Here is a 16,097-nt window from a genome sequence, read left to right as displayed (position 1 = left end):
TTTCTTCGAATGAATCCAAAGGTCTTCTCTCCATTGAGTGGTATGTTTTAAATTCAGGCAACTTTGAGGGTTATCCCAACACAAAAAGACGTGTTTGAAACAGTCAATATATTTTCCATGCTCAGATTTGTAAAAATGGCCTTGTGGAATTCTACCTGTTGATAGCACGCACACACACACTCACTCACTCTCCCACAACTCCCCCCACACTCCTGCTTAAAAAAAAAAAAAAAAAAAAACCACCAAGGAAATCACTGCCTTTGGATTACGAATAAGGATAAGGAAGATGATATTCACCAGGAAGTTATAAGCCTCTGAAAAAGAAGGGTGTACAATGAAAGTGCTTTCCTTCAGCTATCAATGATGCCATTAGCAAGGTTCTTTAATCACAGCACCTACATATTCATCTATTTACAAACCAAATGTACCTGAGCATGCACTTAATTGAAAATTCAAAACAACTTTTTAAATTCTTTAAATGTGTATTGAAGCATATCACTAACCCCACAGCATTCCACCCCTAATATGTGCAGCTACCCATTAACAGGGCAATGGAAATCAGGCATTCCAACATTGTACATATTACTTTAGATTGACAAAGTTCATCTGAAATGGTTTTAGGACCCTTTACTACAGCTCACAGGGTTGACAGCATGATCACCATTAAAACCGTGCTTGCATTAAAAAGAGGCAAAAGGTTAAAGCAAATATGTACATCTGGATTTTTATAACTCCAGTCCCATGATTTAAAAACTGAAGATGTGTAAAATGCTGCAAGGCATTCACTTACCATGGATTTGGTGAAAGGCCGAGCCAAGGTAAACAGCAGGGTATACACCCACCAGTTGCGATGAATGGATGAGTAGATCATATTTCCAGGATGCACTGCATTAGAAGTCACCCCGTGGGGAGAAAGGTGGCGGTTTAGCTCATTGGAGAACAATATATTGCAAAGCTTGGAACGGTTGTAGGCCACGACAGCCCAGAACTCTTTCTTAGATGGAGAAAGCAGGCTGAAGTCAAGCTTTCCTGAGGAATCTTTAATTTCTGAAAATCTAAAAAACAGTGCACGTGCTTTAGACATTCTGGGCCAAATTCTGCTCTCATTTAAAACAGAACAACTCCTTGGAAGTCACAAAGGTTGTGCTCCTGCAAATGACAGCAGAATTTGGACTGCAACCAACATGCAACTTGCTTAGCAGTTTCTTAAAATCTAAAAGAAATTGCTTGTGGTCCTCAAAAAGAACTTAATGTTATATGGGAGTAAAATTATTAAATAAATTCACATCAGAAGCAAAAGATAGGTTATTTAAAAGCCATAGTTTATACTATATGAACTACATTCTTTTGCAACAGGAACAAAACCAGCTTTTTAATTTTGTTTTTGAAGACTCACGTGATTAACATACATTTAAATAATTTAGAATAAAAGATTTCTGCTTTTCAAAGAAGAGTAATACAGTGTTCATTCTTAACCATTTTTTACTAGATTATTTTAATCTAATGCTCAAGTACTGCATATTTTAGTTTAAGTGTCCAAGTAACTACAGATGACTCTTGCTGCCTCTTAGACTCTTTTTAGATTAAAAATTGATGATTATAAAGTGGTTATAACCTTGGTAACTTGCCATCAATAGTCTTATATGTTAAAAGATAAATGTAAACAAAGCCAAAATGTGTTCTGGCAGACTATAATGTTTTTAAGTATACCCATGATATGATTGAACACAAATCAAAGTAACTAGTTGATGTTTTTTAATTGGGTCTGACAGAGTCATTAAACACCAGCTGTTTGTTTGGTTCTCTCTTTTTTTAATAATAACAAAATAGTGAATTTACTAAAGACACTTGCATGAAAAACATTACTTTCTAGATAGTTCTCTATCCATCCTTACATTTTTAGTTTATTAAATTACCAGTACATATTAGTCCTGAGAAATAAATATCACTGATAGTTGCAAAACTATGCTCCACACAAGAGTGCTGCTTTAAAAACAAAAAAAGGGTGGGATCTAGCAAACCCACTTCAATATGTAGAGCTTTCAGAATCAGCTGGAGAAATGAGGGACAAACATAATCGTGGTGTACGTTATAAAAATATTTTAAAATGCCTTTCCTGATTTTGCATTATACATTCCAAGTTAAGCGATTGACTGGTTTGTTTGTGTTTGCTGGGGTTTTTTAAACTTATGTCGGGGCAAAAACAGTAAAATACACAAATAAAAAGACTACAAGGTTCCAAAGTCAATAGGAGCTGACAATGCTTTGTCCCTTTCAGAATCAGTCCCTCATTTGATCTCAGGTAATAAAATGCCTCTTTCATAATTTTCACATTCATTTAGGGCACAATTCTGAAATCAACGGGGCAAATCCAGGAGTAAATTATTACTCAACATGAATAAGGGTGGCAGACTTTGCTAATCATTCCCTTAGTAGCTGTCTAAAACACCAAAGTATACTATACAAATACAAAAAGAAAAGGAGGACTTGTGTCCTCCTTTTCTTTTTGCGGATACAGACTAACACGGCTGCTACTCTGAAACCTGTCATTATACAAATACAGTGTTTTGTGTCCATTATCAACACAATAGTAATGTAGTGACACGCTTTCAGCCCAATCCTGTGAGTCAGTCTTACATCAGCAACTCCATTCACCTTGTTGGACAATCAAATTAATTATACACAAATAAAGATAGGAAGAAAGTCAATCTACTTATTATTCTTATTTTCGTACGATGTACTTAAACTACATCTAAAATGACTTTAAACTCAATTCATTTGCACTGAATCCAGATAAGTAAATAGAATAGAGCAAAGGACCAGAGAGGCAAATACATGTTTTGCCTCAGAGCAGTCTAGCATAATAATTTCTGCAAACATAGGACTTTATTTTCCCCCTAACAGGGAGTCTTGTTTACAACAAAAAGATTCAGCCACGGTTTATGGAAGTAATTATATACCAACACTTCCATTTTACAACACGGTTTAAGGCTCAGTGTTCTCAAGTAAGTTAGAAAGTACTACCAGTATTAAGACCTGCTCTCTAAACTAGCCCTCCTCATCAGCTTATTGTCACTGAACAGCTAGAAAAAACAGCCATTTAACAATTATTTTAAATGTTTAAATATGATTTAAGACACAAGAAATGAATCCCTAAAATAGAAAAGCAATAGGTTGTATTAGTAATTATATTTTGACATGCACAGCGACTTATTTTTTGATAGGTTTCCTAAAACTTGGCTCATCTCATTCAGTTAGCAACGAGCACTTTAAAATAATCTTATTTTTCAAAACAAAGATAAAGCTGTGTAAAGATATGAGCTCTAGTTCCACATAGCACTTAAGGGGAAAAAAACCCAAAGATGTCATTTAAAATACTATTTGAGATACAAGCATACAAAGGGAAACAAGCAGCTGACAATTCAACATAATCTGCCATTAAACAACAGCTCATTTATATATATCCCATTGTGCCCTCCACATCTGGCAAGTAATTGGAGCTGGCAGATTTATTTCGAGAGATATCTTGCCTGCCCCACAGTAGCCTCCCTCACTCCTAACAGGACTCTGCGACTTGCTTTCACAAACCTGGTGTGATTTGCAAAGATAAGGATGTCCAGATTTTGTTACCACCTAATTACTAGATGTTTCATGTCTTTTAACACCAGGGAGGATTATTACCAGCATTTTCTATTGCTTCCTTTCATTTCAGCCATCATAAATTTAAAATGGTAAAAGTAAATCTATCTTCCGTGTGTCATTTATACCATAAGCCTCTCTGTTTGGAAGTGATAAAGATTTCAGCCTGGCCCTTGGCTGGTCTCTCTCTACCGGATCTCCAGGGTTACATTCTATGGAAACATGATTAAAAAAATAAGCTTCATTCTGGGTCTCTTAAAACAGTGCAGAAATAAATAAATAAAGTAGTTGCACATTTCCCCTCTTGCTTTGCTAAATCTCTTGCACACCATGCAAAAAAGTGAAATAGAAATCAACAATAATGTTTTAAAGCAGGCCCATCATGGGCCTAATAATCCTGCAATCCCTGCACATTCTGAACTAAATCTGAAGCCAGCATGTGCTTTGGATGCAGAAAGAATTCAGAATTGGGCCCTGAGGCCCAGATTTTAAAAGGTATTTAGAAACATTGCTGCACCAAAATACCATTGACTATAGGTGGGATTTAGACTCCTTATTGCCTAAATCTCTTTTGAAAGAGAGATTTAGGTGTAGGTGTCTAAATCAGTTAGGTATTGCTACATTTAACGTTGCAACAGCTAACTACCTTTAAAATCTGGGCCATAATCTACTTCAGGTAGTAATTGTTTTGTCTTTTTAAAAACTTCCTTCTCTTCAGTTATTAAAAATGTTCTAAAATCATTGCAAACATGTCTGAAATTTCATATTGTGCTTTTTGCCAAATTGTACTCCTAAAGGTAATCAGAGAGAAGTGCCATCTGATACCTTAATTGAAAATTTAACCAAAAGAGGCACAGCCAGATTTCTAATATAGACTAACTAACAAACTTCCCTTCCTACAATTATACAGCTAATGTCTGCATTGAATTCCCTAATTTCTCATTATAAAACTATTGGATTTCATCTAGCAGTCCTTAATTGCATTGTTTCTCCTGCTAGAATAACTGCACATTCTTCTTGGTAAGATGTTGAAGTTGTTGAATGACAAATCAATAAAGGTCATGCCATTCAGATTTAATCAATTATTATTCCATCTCCTAGCAAAAATCAATGAGTGGCCTGCAGTGCAGTGAGAAATCTGCATTCATACGAAGAGTGACCAAGACCAACCTATGCAGTATTATGAAACTTGTATGCACATAGAATCTCAGGGACAAATCCTGTATAGGAGTAATCCTACTGACTTCAAAAAGAATTGCTCAAGCAAAAGTAAGCACTTTAGGACTGGTATTTTTATTTTAAAGTTTGGTATTTCCACTGTGGTGGTTTCATCCCAAGGATTGCAGAAAGGGCCAATCAGAGCTAAATCAAGAACATATTCTGATTTTAACCAACCTGTGTGATTCTGATGAAACCATCACAACTCTTGCTGGAGATGAGCGGCGTAGAATGTCTTCAAGAAGTTGGACAAGGTAAAAATGCCCCAAGTGATTCACCTGGAAGGTGGCCTCTAGGTCATCTTCTGTCAAGGACCATGGAGCAGCAAAAACAGCAGCATTGCAGATCAGCACATGAAGAGGCCTGAATAATCAACAAGATATGCTGACATTAAAAAATCAAATCAAATCAAGTAAATAAAAAAGTACAAAGAATTAGATGTAATTAAATGTACTGTTGTTGTGATTTCTTATCATTTCAGAACATCCACTGGAAAAAACAAACAAACAAAGGAACAAAACAAAGGTAACTGAACAACTGGAGCTCAAATACTTTGCATCTCCAGGTCCACCATCAACACAAAGGTTTGGAATGGACAGAAAAATAGTGGACATGCATAGATACATTCAACAGATCCTCCAGATATTCTACTCCAGATAACATTAAACCTCCAAAGTAGGAGACAGGCTCAATCTGCAAGACATAATTCCTCTAACCGTAGGAATTCTACCCCATATTCTTGGTCTTAATGTGCCCAAAGAGTAAAGATTACACAACCTGAGCAGTCTCCACGCAAGTCACCTTCATGCACAGACATTATGGACATTTAAGTGCTGCAGACCTGACACCTTTTAAAACCCAACTTTTTATCTGTCAGCTGTGTCACGTATTGAACTGCCAAATAGGCAAAGTCAAGCCAAAAAAAAAAGCTCTAATTTTTACAAACAGCTAACCAACCCCAAAATGTATAATTTAAAATAGAACAAAGAACAAGTATAGGGGAAACAGAAGAATGGTTCATTTGTCTTCTGTTTCAACTACCCACTGCCTGCTGATGGGATGTCTGTGGGCCATGCTTACTTATGTACCACGAGAGGACAAGTGCACAAGCCAACAATCACCAGTTTTCTGGGTGGTTCCAAGGCTGCAGCAGCAGGGCACATGTGTCCCAGTATTAGGGTTCTACAGAGACAATCCTATGAGAAATGTCAAAAATTAAGACTTGGATTTCCAAACAAGCCTAACATAATTAGGCACTGAGCACCTTTTACGCACTGTTGAAAGTCCCATCTTCAATAACAGCCTAATTATCTAAAAGACTTTTGTGGAAATTAAAAAAAGGGGTGACAGACATCAGTTAAATATGATAATACTGAGAATGTTATCATCAATGAGAATAGATAGATAGATAAACCCTTTAGTTAAAAATAAATTTCAACTAGAAACCCAGAAACAGTTCACTATGGCACAGTTCTGAAATAGTAATGTAATGATGTCTGATCAGTAGTCAACAGTCCCTTATTTTTATCTTTAGGTTCATTCTTGCAGAAGCTTCACAGAAACCTTTAGAGGAGAATATTGAAACACATGGAAGCTTTCTGAAGTATATTTTCTAATGGCAGGTTTCAGAGTAGCAGCCGTGTTAGTCTGTATTCGCAAAAAGAAAAGGAGTACTAGTGGCACCTTAGAGACTAACCAATTTATTTGAGCATAAGCTTTCATGAGCTACAGCTCACTTCATCTGAGCTCACTTATGCTCAGATAAATTGGTTAGTCTCTAAGGTGCCACTAGTACTCCTTTTCTATTTTCTAATGGGCGGAGCTTCTGCTTTTTTTTTTTTTTTGGCAGGTGCAACCTTCCCATTAAATTTGCTCCCACATTTTACACTAGCAAAATAAATTGTGGATATTCGAAGTATGCGAAAGGGAGGCTGCATTTTAGAAAATGTGGCTCTATGTTTCTGTTCAAGCATCCTGGGTCAAAGTCTGCCTGTGTTTCACCTGTGCAAACCCACTCCACACAGTAGGAATAGATGGAAGGAACAAAGGATGACCAACCCGGAGTACCTTCACAGAAACATAAGATCATATTTTCAAAAGGGCAACCTTCCTTTTGTAGGCATAATTTGCCCCACTCCTGAATTGCAACTGCACAGCACTCATATGCAATGCCAATATTCATTTCTGTCGTCAGTTTATTTTGAACTCACAAAAAAATGAGGGTGCATGTTGTGCTTGCCAAAAGGAATACAAAGTTACAAGCCTTCAGAGAATGCATCTTATGAAGTGTTAGATGCCTCTGTATCGCCTCAGAAAGTTTATGTGACACTTCTGTAAAAATGCATTTGCAGATAAGATATATACATGTCTTTTTAGACAGCAGTATAATACGATTTAGAACTGTGCTGCAGTATGTAAACAGTGGAAACCATGGCATGTCACCGGTGTGCGTCTGCTATTGACTCAAAGTTCCCTCATCTTGAAATATGTAGATCTATATTACAGGTCAAATGCTGCCCTCAGATGTACACACACATCCTGACTAAGTGAAAGACAGGAAAGCAGGTCACAAAAGAGATATGCAAAAAATCCATTGAAATGTACAAATAAAAACTAAACAGGAAACACTAAGCACTTAACTATTAAAAATTATTGATCTTCATGCAGTTCCTTCATAATTGTAGGTTTGATTTACACAAGGCACTTTTAACCATTTGGAATTACTAATAGGCAGTGAATCAAACCCTGTCATTTGCCACTAACTGCAAGTTGGCTGACATGACACAGAGGAGTTTCATCAGTGTCAGAGTGAAGGGTCCCCCTCCCAGAGTGTAGAGCACCCACAAAACTGCTCAGGAGCACCACTGCTCCAACTCATAGTCTATAGTTCTTCCCGTGCTTATTGTGCTTCCTTTATAAAGGCTACGGTCTCTTCCGTATCTAACCATGGACTCACTGGCCACACCCATGTCTCTCCCCTGTCAGGCACCCCAAACCTCTATTTAATGCAGTGGATGGCCTGTTAAACATCTCGACATACACACTCCCTTTCTAGTATGCACCTGCTGGGGACAAGGGGCAGGGGTTAGCCTAGTGTACATTTATCATAGATACACCATTAACCAACTTTCATTAATTTTTGCAGATCTTCAGCATATAAAAATCAAGGGACAGTGCTTAATTTAGTTTCTGCTTACATTGTGAATATGCATTATCTCATTTTTTCATATTTATCTGATGATTTAATTTATGAATTAGTGTCCTAGATACAAGACATCTTTTTTCCTCAAAAATAAAAAGCTACTTTGTGAGGTATATTAATACAAATTTTGTAGTTGGTACTTGGCAATGACTTTATGACAAGACACTGCATTGTGAATTCTCAATATACCAATGACAATAAAAAGAATATCCCTCATTGTTACTTTCAGTTGGCCTTTAAATTTATAAGGCAAATGAACACCGCATAAAACGACACAATCTGATGTAAGAGAACACAATAAGACAAAATGAGCCCACATATGAACCTGGACTATATTCTACCTAACCACATTTTAATATCCTTCATTAATGCTAATTATACAATAACTACCAGAGGCAAAATATGTACCCTGTACCTAAACCTGTCAGCTCAATTAATTAAAAACAGGATTCCAGAATATAAAACTATAAAATACTGTAAATTTTTAATTCTAAAGGCATTTAATTGAGTTTTATAAAAAGAGAGAATTACTTCTGCCCCTTTTTAATGAGGGGTTTTTTTTTATTTTTGAAATAACATCTTTTACTAAAAGTTTTTTTTTACTAAAAGTAATTAAGATTCAAGAGAGTCGCTAAAATTATGAATCTCTGCAGTATTCTATCACAAGAATTAGTTTTATCTGTACAAAAATATACAAATAATAAAAAATAGAAACACTTTAATCAAATCCCCTAGCTAAACGGTTACTAGCAGACTATTTTTATTTTTTGTTAATTTTAGTGTTTGTAAATGATGCAAGACTTACAGTCCTGGAAAATGAAGTCCTCTTTACCCAGAGGGCAGCATTAGCAGAGATGGCTACAGCCTCATTTCTGTTCTAAAAGGACCACTTTTTGGACTGAGAGGATAGTTCAAGATCCAAGTCCATTAAGTCACTGGTCTCTCTTGTGATAACAAGGGGCCAATAAGTGTCAAGTGTGATGGTAGTTTTTTTGTGATGTGGACACCTAGCCAATAAGAACTGCACAAAGACCACCTACTTATTTCACATTAGCCATGTAACAGCCCTCATACGATCATGAATTTCAGCCACCAAGGGCAGATTCTAGTTTCCAAGGTGCAGTGCTTTTTATCACTGAACATCTCATTGTGCAGTATCTGAATGTTCAGGCTACATGACAATTCACACCACACATCTGATACTAAAGCCTTGCTTTATGACTGAAATAGTTTTAGTGGATAGCAGGACTGTGACCTTGATTTCACCAATTTATTAAGAAACTGGGGCAGTCTCCATTAGCCTTGGTTATGACCCCTATACAATAATCTTCTGCATTTAAAGCAGCCTGCTACTATTATTCATTAAAGGTACAGGTAAATGGCAACTAAAAAAGTCAGCAGCAAGGCAGGATTTTCTGTTATGTTTATACCTAGTGTTAACATTATGAGGCAGCTCTCTTTAACTGTATGACTCCTATTTGACATTTCTGTAAGCACCATACAGCTAAAACCTTGTACAGTGTTTTGAAAATTTACCCTTATGTCTCCTTAAAATGTCTTCAGCTAGTGACTTACACTGCACCAACTGAGCTAATGCGTTCTACCATTACAATTTAAGTATGTATTGGGACCAGCACATAAGCTGCTCTACCACAGTACAATGTCACTGTTTCTTACCATCCCCAGCAAAGCAGATCCAAGAATGTAATATTTTAACTGCAAGCAGTACTGTGATTGTAAAAAAACCTCTCTATGCTGATGAGTAATTAGAATTTGGTACTGTAAAAAGTGCTCTGATTAGCAAGGGTATTTTTTCTATTAATGCCTTGCAAATATCTCCAGTCTTCTGCACTGCACATATCCATGACAAGTTACTAACTCTTGCACTTGGACAAGTTATTCAGATCATATGTGCTTTGCTGAATCTACTATTAGAAGAAATAAAGTAATCCAAATAGAAACTGTGCACTGTTTGAAAATATACAGAATATGTTAATAAATGAATGAGATATGGAAATTAAGTCATCTCTATAAATCAATTAGTTATGGAATTTAACAATCAATTTGTTAGCATATGATGCAAAACTATGATCTGTCAACAGGCTTGTGAACTGGCCCTGTAGCAGTAGCTACTTTCAAGGGGATTAATTACTGGAGATTTGCAAATGGAAGAATAATATTTTCCAACAAACGTACCCATGCATTAGGAGGTTAAACAAACACCAAAATGTCAATGCAGTTTTTGGCTTTGGTGTTCTCCCATTTAAAACACAATGAAACAGTTAACTAGAACTTAATGCAAAGGGAATAATTCTCAAATCTTCCCATGAAGCAGAATGTCACACCATCTGGGGCACTTCTCAAGTGATTTGAAAAGTTCATACTGTTTGGAATTATACAGAAATTCAACAGAAAAGGCTTTGCATCCCCTAAGTCCCATAAGCAACTGTAGACCCTATGTCACAGCCACAAATGGATGCAGAGAGATGGGACTTCACCTCTGCTGTAGAGGAAGCAAAGTCACAACCCACAGAACTTTTCTGTCACATAACTTTAAACCGAGACTTGTTCCAATAAACCCTGGAAACTGGGCACCTCTTGCTGTGAAAAAGCATCTTATTTCACAGAAAGTTCACCCACATCCAAGATAGCTTATTGTTCCTTGTGGCCCATGAGGCTAAGACTAGAACCAAACTAAGCCTACAGCAATGCTCATCTTTTTGAAATTCAGCCCATTTACGCAAACAGAAGTCATGGTAATAATGAAGGCAATCTGAGCCACCAGTCGTGACTCTGATATTAGTCTTTCTTACATGGTGGGACAGCAGAGAACACCTAGAGCTCCCACTAACAGAGTCTCAATGAATGCATGAGGGTATCTATTAACCATCTTAAAACATGGAATAGTCTGACCGGTACTAAAGAAACCATCGCTTGATGATGGTGTTTTCATAAACTACTGCTTAATGTCTGACTTCCCTTTCCTAAGGAAGCTGATTGAGAAGACAGCAAAAAATAGCCTCCAATGCCATCTGTCAGATTCCTGTATTCCAGTTGCCTGTCAGACAGGCTTCACTGCAAGGCAAGCTACACAGACAGCACCTGTAGCCCAGATGGATGATCTCCTCTTATCCACAGACAGGAGAAATACATCCACTTTCATCCTGCTTTATCTCTTTGAAGCATTTTAAAACTGTTGATCAGCAAATACTCCTTCCCCACCTACAAGAGGCTGCAAGGGTGAATGGGAATGGACTGAAATAGTTTAGCTTCTTCCTTCAGCTCAAACTCCAAGGCCATTATGGGCAATTGTCCATCTGCCTCCAGAAACTTCATCTGAACAGGCCCGTACAGCTCAGTCCTCTCCCCCACATTATTCAGCACTTCTGTGAATCCAGAACTTAAAAAAAAAAAAAAAAAAAAAAAAAAGAGTAACCAATATAAGACTGCATTCACAACTAAATGTAAAACTCATCCTTTTGTCTTGTTTTTTTCCTGCCAGTACGTTCCTCTCGCATAACAATGGACATACATAAAAAGCCAGCAAATCTCATCAAGTAACATACTCCTTCCTCCTGTGAAGGAAGGAAAAAATACTGATATTACTGGTTATTTTTTTAAATCTGGGAAAGAGTTAGTATCTGCTCAGATACTATGGTGATATAAGAGTGTAGATGTCAATAGACCAGCAGGCAGGCCTAGTTCTCCTCTTTATGGGGGGCTTGCTCTTATACATATAAAAACTAAAAGGTCAACATCTGAACAAGGAAGGCAGGTTCTGCCTTAAAAAAAAACAGGAAATAATTCATATAACATGTGCAATGTACCCTGCAATTGGCCTTTCTCATACCTATCCCACCCTCAGAACTCCTACAAAAATAATCTAAATGTGGGATTTCACCTTAAACTACAAGATGGGGTTAGATTTGAAATAAGAGAACTGGGATAGAGTTTAATTTGTTAACATGCCATGTCTCATATACTCAGCTATTTTACACACTGTAAACATGCTAGGTGATGTTAGAAATACTGCGGCTTAGGAATTCCCCTGCCCCACCACACACACTTTGTCATTTGAAAGTGTAACTTTTACTTTTAAAGTAACTTTAAAAAAATAAAGGTCAAGGCAAGGCAAGTTTTTTTGTTTCGACTTACTACTGTGGATACCTTCTCCTTCACCAATTCAGGCCCTGAACATGCACCTTCCCTCCTCTACCACTCCTCCTGAACTTCTCAAAGAAGTTATAGAAGAACTGAGTTGAAGCAGCTTAGTAACCCCATATTGGCTCCAGAGACCCTGATTCCCCAGACTCCTGCAGAAACCCAAAGCAGCGCCCAGGATTCCACCTCTGTTCACCAACTTCTTGTAGTAGGGCATATTATTAAATTCAGATCAAGAGTCTCTGTACTCGAGACCACTGAGGCTGATAAACTGATGTTCCAGACTTTGAGGTATGCCTCAGATTTCATCAGTTTGCACCATTTCACGAGAAAGGATTGTATCATCCAAGCATACCAGTGTGTCTGGCTTCCTTTTACTGGAGTCATGTGAGGGACATTTCCCATGATCAGGCATCATTATCCACCACACTGGACAGGGTTATAACCTGGCATCAGTTACAACTCTCTCTCACAGCAAGTACCACACTTAGGGTATTGGGACAAACTAGAACAAATGTCAGCTCTCCACTCCACCCTAATATGCCTCCATAGGGCAGCATTTCAAACCAAACTGTGACCTGAAAAAATGTTATCTTAGGTCCAGTTCCTGTGTCCTGGCACAGCTATGAAACCCAAAATGCATGTTACTATTCTGAATGGAAGCCTCTGCTAGCCAGTATGTCTCTCACTCTCCTAGCTGTTGAAAATCTGAGCACTGGAGTTGCGGCAGGAACACTAGACTTCCCACCTGACCACTCTCCTTGGACGCTGATGTGAGCCCTCCAACTTTCACATTGGTCTGAGCTCAGCACCTATATAACTTTGCAGTTTTCCCTCCTTTCTGACTGTTGGGAAGAAAAAGGAGCTTTGCCCTCTCTCTATTTCCTGCCCCCAAATCCTATTGCAGTTAGGAATCTCTCCAACACTGCTAAGCTACCTTTTTGTCTTTCATCCCTGCAACCTCAGGCATGGAGGAGGAGAAGCCTTTCTCTCTACTGCCCAGCAGGTTACAGGCAGCAGCAAGGAAAGTGTCCAGAGTCTGGTAAACTTTACTCTGTTGTTATAGGCACTCACCTGGGACAGTTTTCCACTTTCAAGTGGACAAGCACATTTTTTTTCAAACCCTAATTATTTTTTTAATAAACATTTTCAGGCAGCACCTATTAAGCATAAAGCTGCTGGAAGTGCACAATGAGTATTAATTTTTACAATAATTGTGGTATGATTTGTTGTTTCAGCATATATTTCAAGAGGTACGATTTTTACCCATACGCACAAAGCACCCCTTAAAAGCAGAAAAAGTATATAATAAAAGAAGTAATCTGCCTTTTTTAGTAACTTTTGTTGACACCTATCATGGGAAATAGCAAAGTCCTTAGAAAATATTTTCACGACCATGGTTGATCATTTGAACAATAAGACATTTCATACATTTTACTTGCCAATGACAACTCCTTCCTCTGTTTTGCCTAGAGATATGTGCAACTGTAATAGAGTTCAGAAAACCCCCAGCAGCAGCATGCTGCCATTCAGATCTGAAAGATTTCGTGTTATGATAAAAACTGATGTACTTTGACATCCTCTGGGATTTTCTGCACCTTGGGAAGAGCTAATGAAGAAATACAACCTTGCCAGAGTAAAACACAAGGTTTTGGATTCTAGGATTAAGACATTTGGCAAATGAGTGACCCGTCTCACGTCACCAGAAAAGCAACCATGCTTTTCTGCCCAATGATTCTGCCTCAGTGTGTTTTGATTGTCTCGTCTGATGCTCCTCACAAAAGACTAAATATATTTAAACTACATACTAAATAGTTACTGCTGTCCTCTGTGATATTGATGTTTTGTTAAAATTAAAATATCAATTAAATACACACATACTGTTTTTATTCTCTCATTACCCATTAAGCTATAAAACTGCAAAATGCTTACTACTTCATTTGCAGCAAAAAATTTGTAATCATGCTTATTAAATCATAAATATTTTACATGCCTATATATCCAATTTGGCTCTCATGGTTGGCTAGATCTTGTGGAAATAGATTGGATTCTTTATTCAGGAAGATAGTTTCTGCCTCTAAAAGTGTATTTCTACTCAGAAAATGATTCTCTTATCATGCCATCGTTACGTACCATATTTAGTATCTCAGTGATTCCCAAATTAAAATTTGCTTAGTTTAAAGATTTTTTTCTCTCTCTCTTCCCCACCCAACATAGAATCATAGAATATCAGGGTTGGAAGGGACCTCAGGAGGTCATCTAGTCCAACCCCCTGCTCAAAGCAGGAGCAATCCCCAACTAAATCATCCCAGCCAGGGCTTTGTCAAGCCTGACCTTAAAAACTTCCAACGAAGGAGATTCCACCACCTCCCTAGGTAACGCATTCCAGTGTTTTACCACCCTCCTAGTGAAAAAGTTTTTCCTAATATCCAACCTAAACCTCCCCCACTGCAACTTGAGACCACTGAGAACAGTCTAGATCCATCCTCTTTGGAACCGCATTTCAGGTAGTTGAAAGCAGCTATCAAATCCCCCCTCATTCTTCTCTTCCGCAGACTAAACAATCCCAGTTCCCTCAGCCTCGCCTCATTAGTCATGTGTTCCAGTCCCCTAATCATTTTTGTTGCCCTCCGCTGGACTCTTTCCAATTTTTCTACATCCTTCTTGTAGTGTGGGGCCCAAAACTAGACACAGTACTCCAGATGAGGCCTCACCAATGTCGAATAGAGGGGAACAATCACATCCCTCGATCTGCTAGCAATGCCCCTACTTATACAGCCCAAAATGCCATTGGCCTTCTTGGCAACAAGGGCACACTGTTGACTCATATCCAGCTTCTCATCCACTGGAACCCCTAGGTCCTTTTCTGCAGAACTGCTGCCGAGCCATTCGGTCCCTAGTCAGTAGCGGTGCATGGGATTCTTTCATCCTAAGTGCAGGACTCTGCACTTGTCCTTGTTGAACCTCATCAGATTTCTTTTGGCCCAATCCTCTAATTTGTCAAGGGCCCTCTGTATCCTATCCCTACCCTCCAGCGTATCTACCTCTACTCCCAGTTTAGTGTCATCTGCAAACTTGCTGAGGGTGCAATCCACACCATCCTCCAGATCATTTATGAAGATATTGAACAAAACCAGGCTGAGGACCGATCCTTGGGGCACTCCACTTGATACCGGCTGCCAACTAGACATGGAGCCATTGATCACTACCCGTTGAGCCCGACAATCTAGCCAGCTTTCTATCCACCTTATAGTCCATTCATCCAGGCCATATTTCTTTAACTTGCTGGCAAGAATACTGTGGGAGACCATGTCAAAAACTTTGCTAAAGTCAAGGAATAATACGTCCACTGTTTTCCCCTCATCCACAGAGCCAGTTATCTCCTCATAGAAGGCAATTAGATTAGTCAGGCTTGACTTGCCCTTGGTGAATCCATGCTGACTGTTCCTGATCACTTTCCTCTCCTCTAAGTGCTTCAGAATTGATTCCTTGAGGACCTGCTCCATGATTTTTCCAGGGACTGAGGTGAGGCTGACTGGCCTGTAGTTCCCAGGATCCTCCTTCTTCCCTTTTTTAAAGATGGGCACTACATTAGCCTTTTTCCAGTCATCCGGGACTTCCCCCGACCCCCATGAGTTTTCAAAGATAATGGCCAATGGCTCTGCGATCACATCCGCCAACTCCTTTAGCACTCTCGGATGCAGCACATCCGGCCCCAGTGACTTGTGCTCGTCCAGCTTTTCTAAATAGTCCCGAACCACTTCTTTCTCCACAGGGGGCTGGTCACCTCCTCCCCATGCTGTGCTGCCCAGTGCAGTAGTCCTGCAGCTGACCTTGTTCGTGAAAACAGAGGCAAAAAAAGCATTGAGTACATTAG

General features: G+C 38.6%; 1 protein-coding gene across 3 annotated transcripts in view; it reads right to left on the bottom strand.

Moving 5' to 3' along the window:
* The window catches only part of WWOX (WW domain containing oxidoreductase), a 689,035-nt gene that overhangs the window by 503,790 nt on the left and 169,148 nt on the right, over positions 1-16,097 (bottom strand). For all 3 annotated transcript variants that reach the window (XM_084644383.1, XM_084644382.1, XM_084644381.1), the window contains exons 7-8: positions 5,035-5,220; positions 791-1,055 (exon numbers count right to left, since the gene is read on the bottom strand). In XM_084644383.1, coding sequence (XP_084500509.1) covers positions 791-1,055; positions 5,035-5,220 — 451 coding nt within the window. The remainder of the gene's footprint in view (positions 1-790; positions 1,056-5,034; positions 5,221-16,097) is intronic.

This window comes from Lepidochelys olivacea, assembly GCF_965140295.1.
Source record: "Lepidochelys olivacea isolate rLepOli2 genome assembly, chromosome: 12".
NCBI classification, from domain to species: domain Eukaryota; kingdom Metazoa; phylum Chordata; order Testudines; family Cheloniidae; genus Lepidochelys; species Lepidochelys olivacea.
This window is presented reverse-complemented; position numbering and strand designations above follow the sequence as displayed.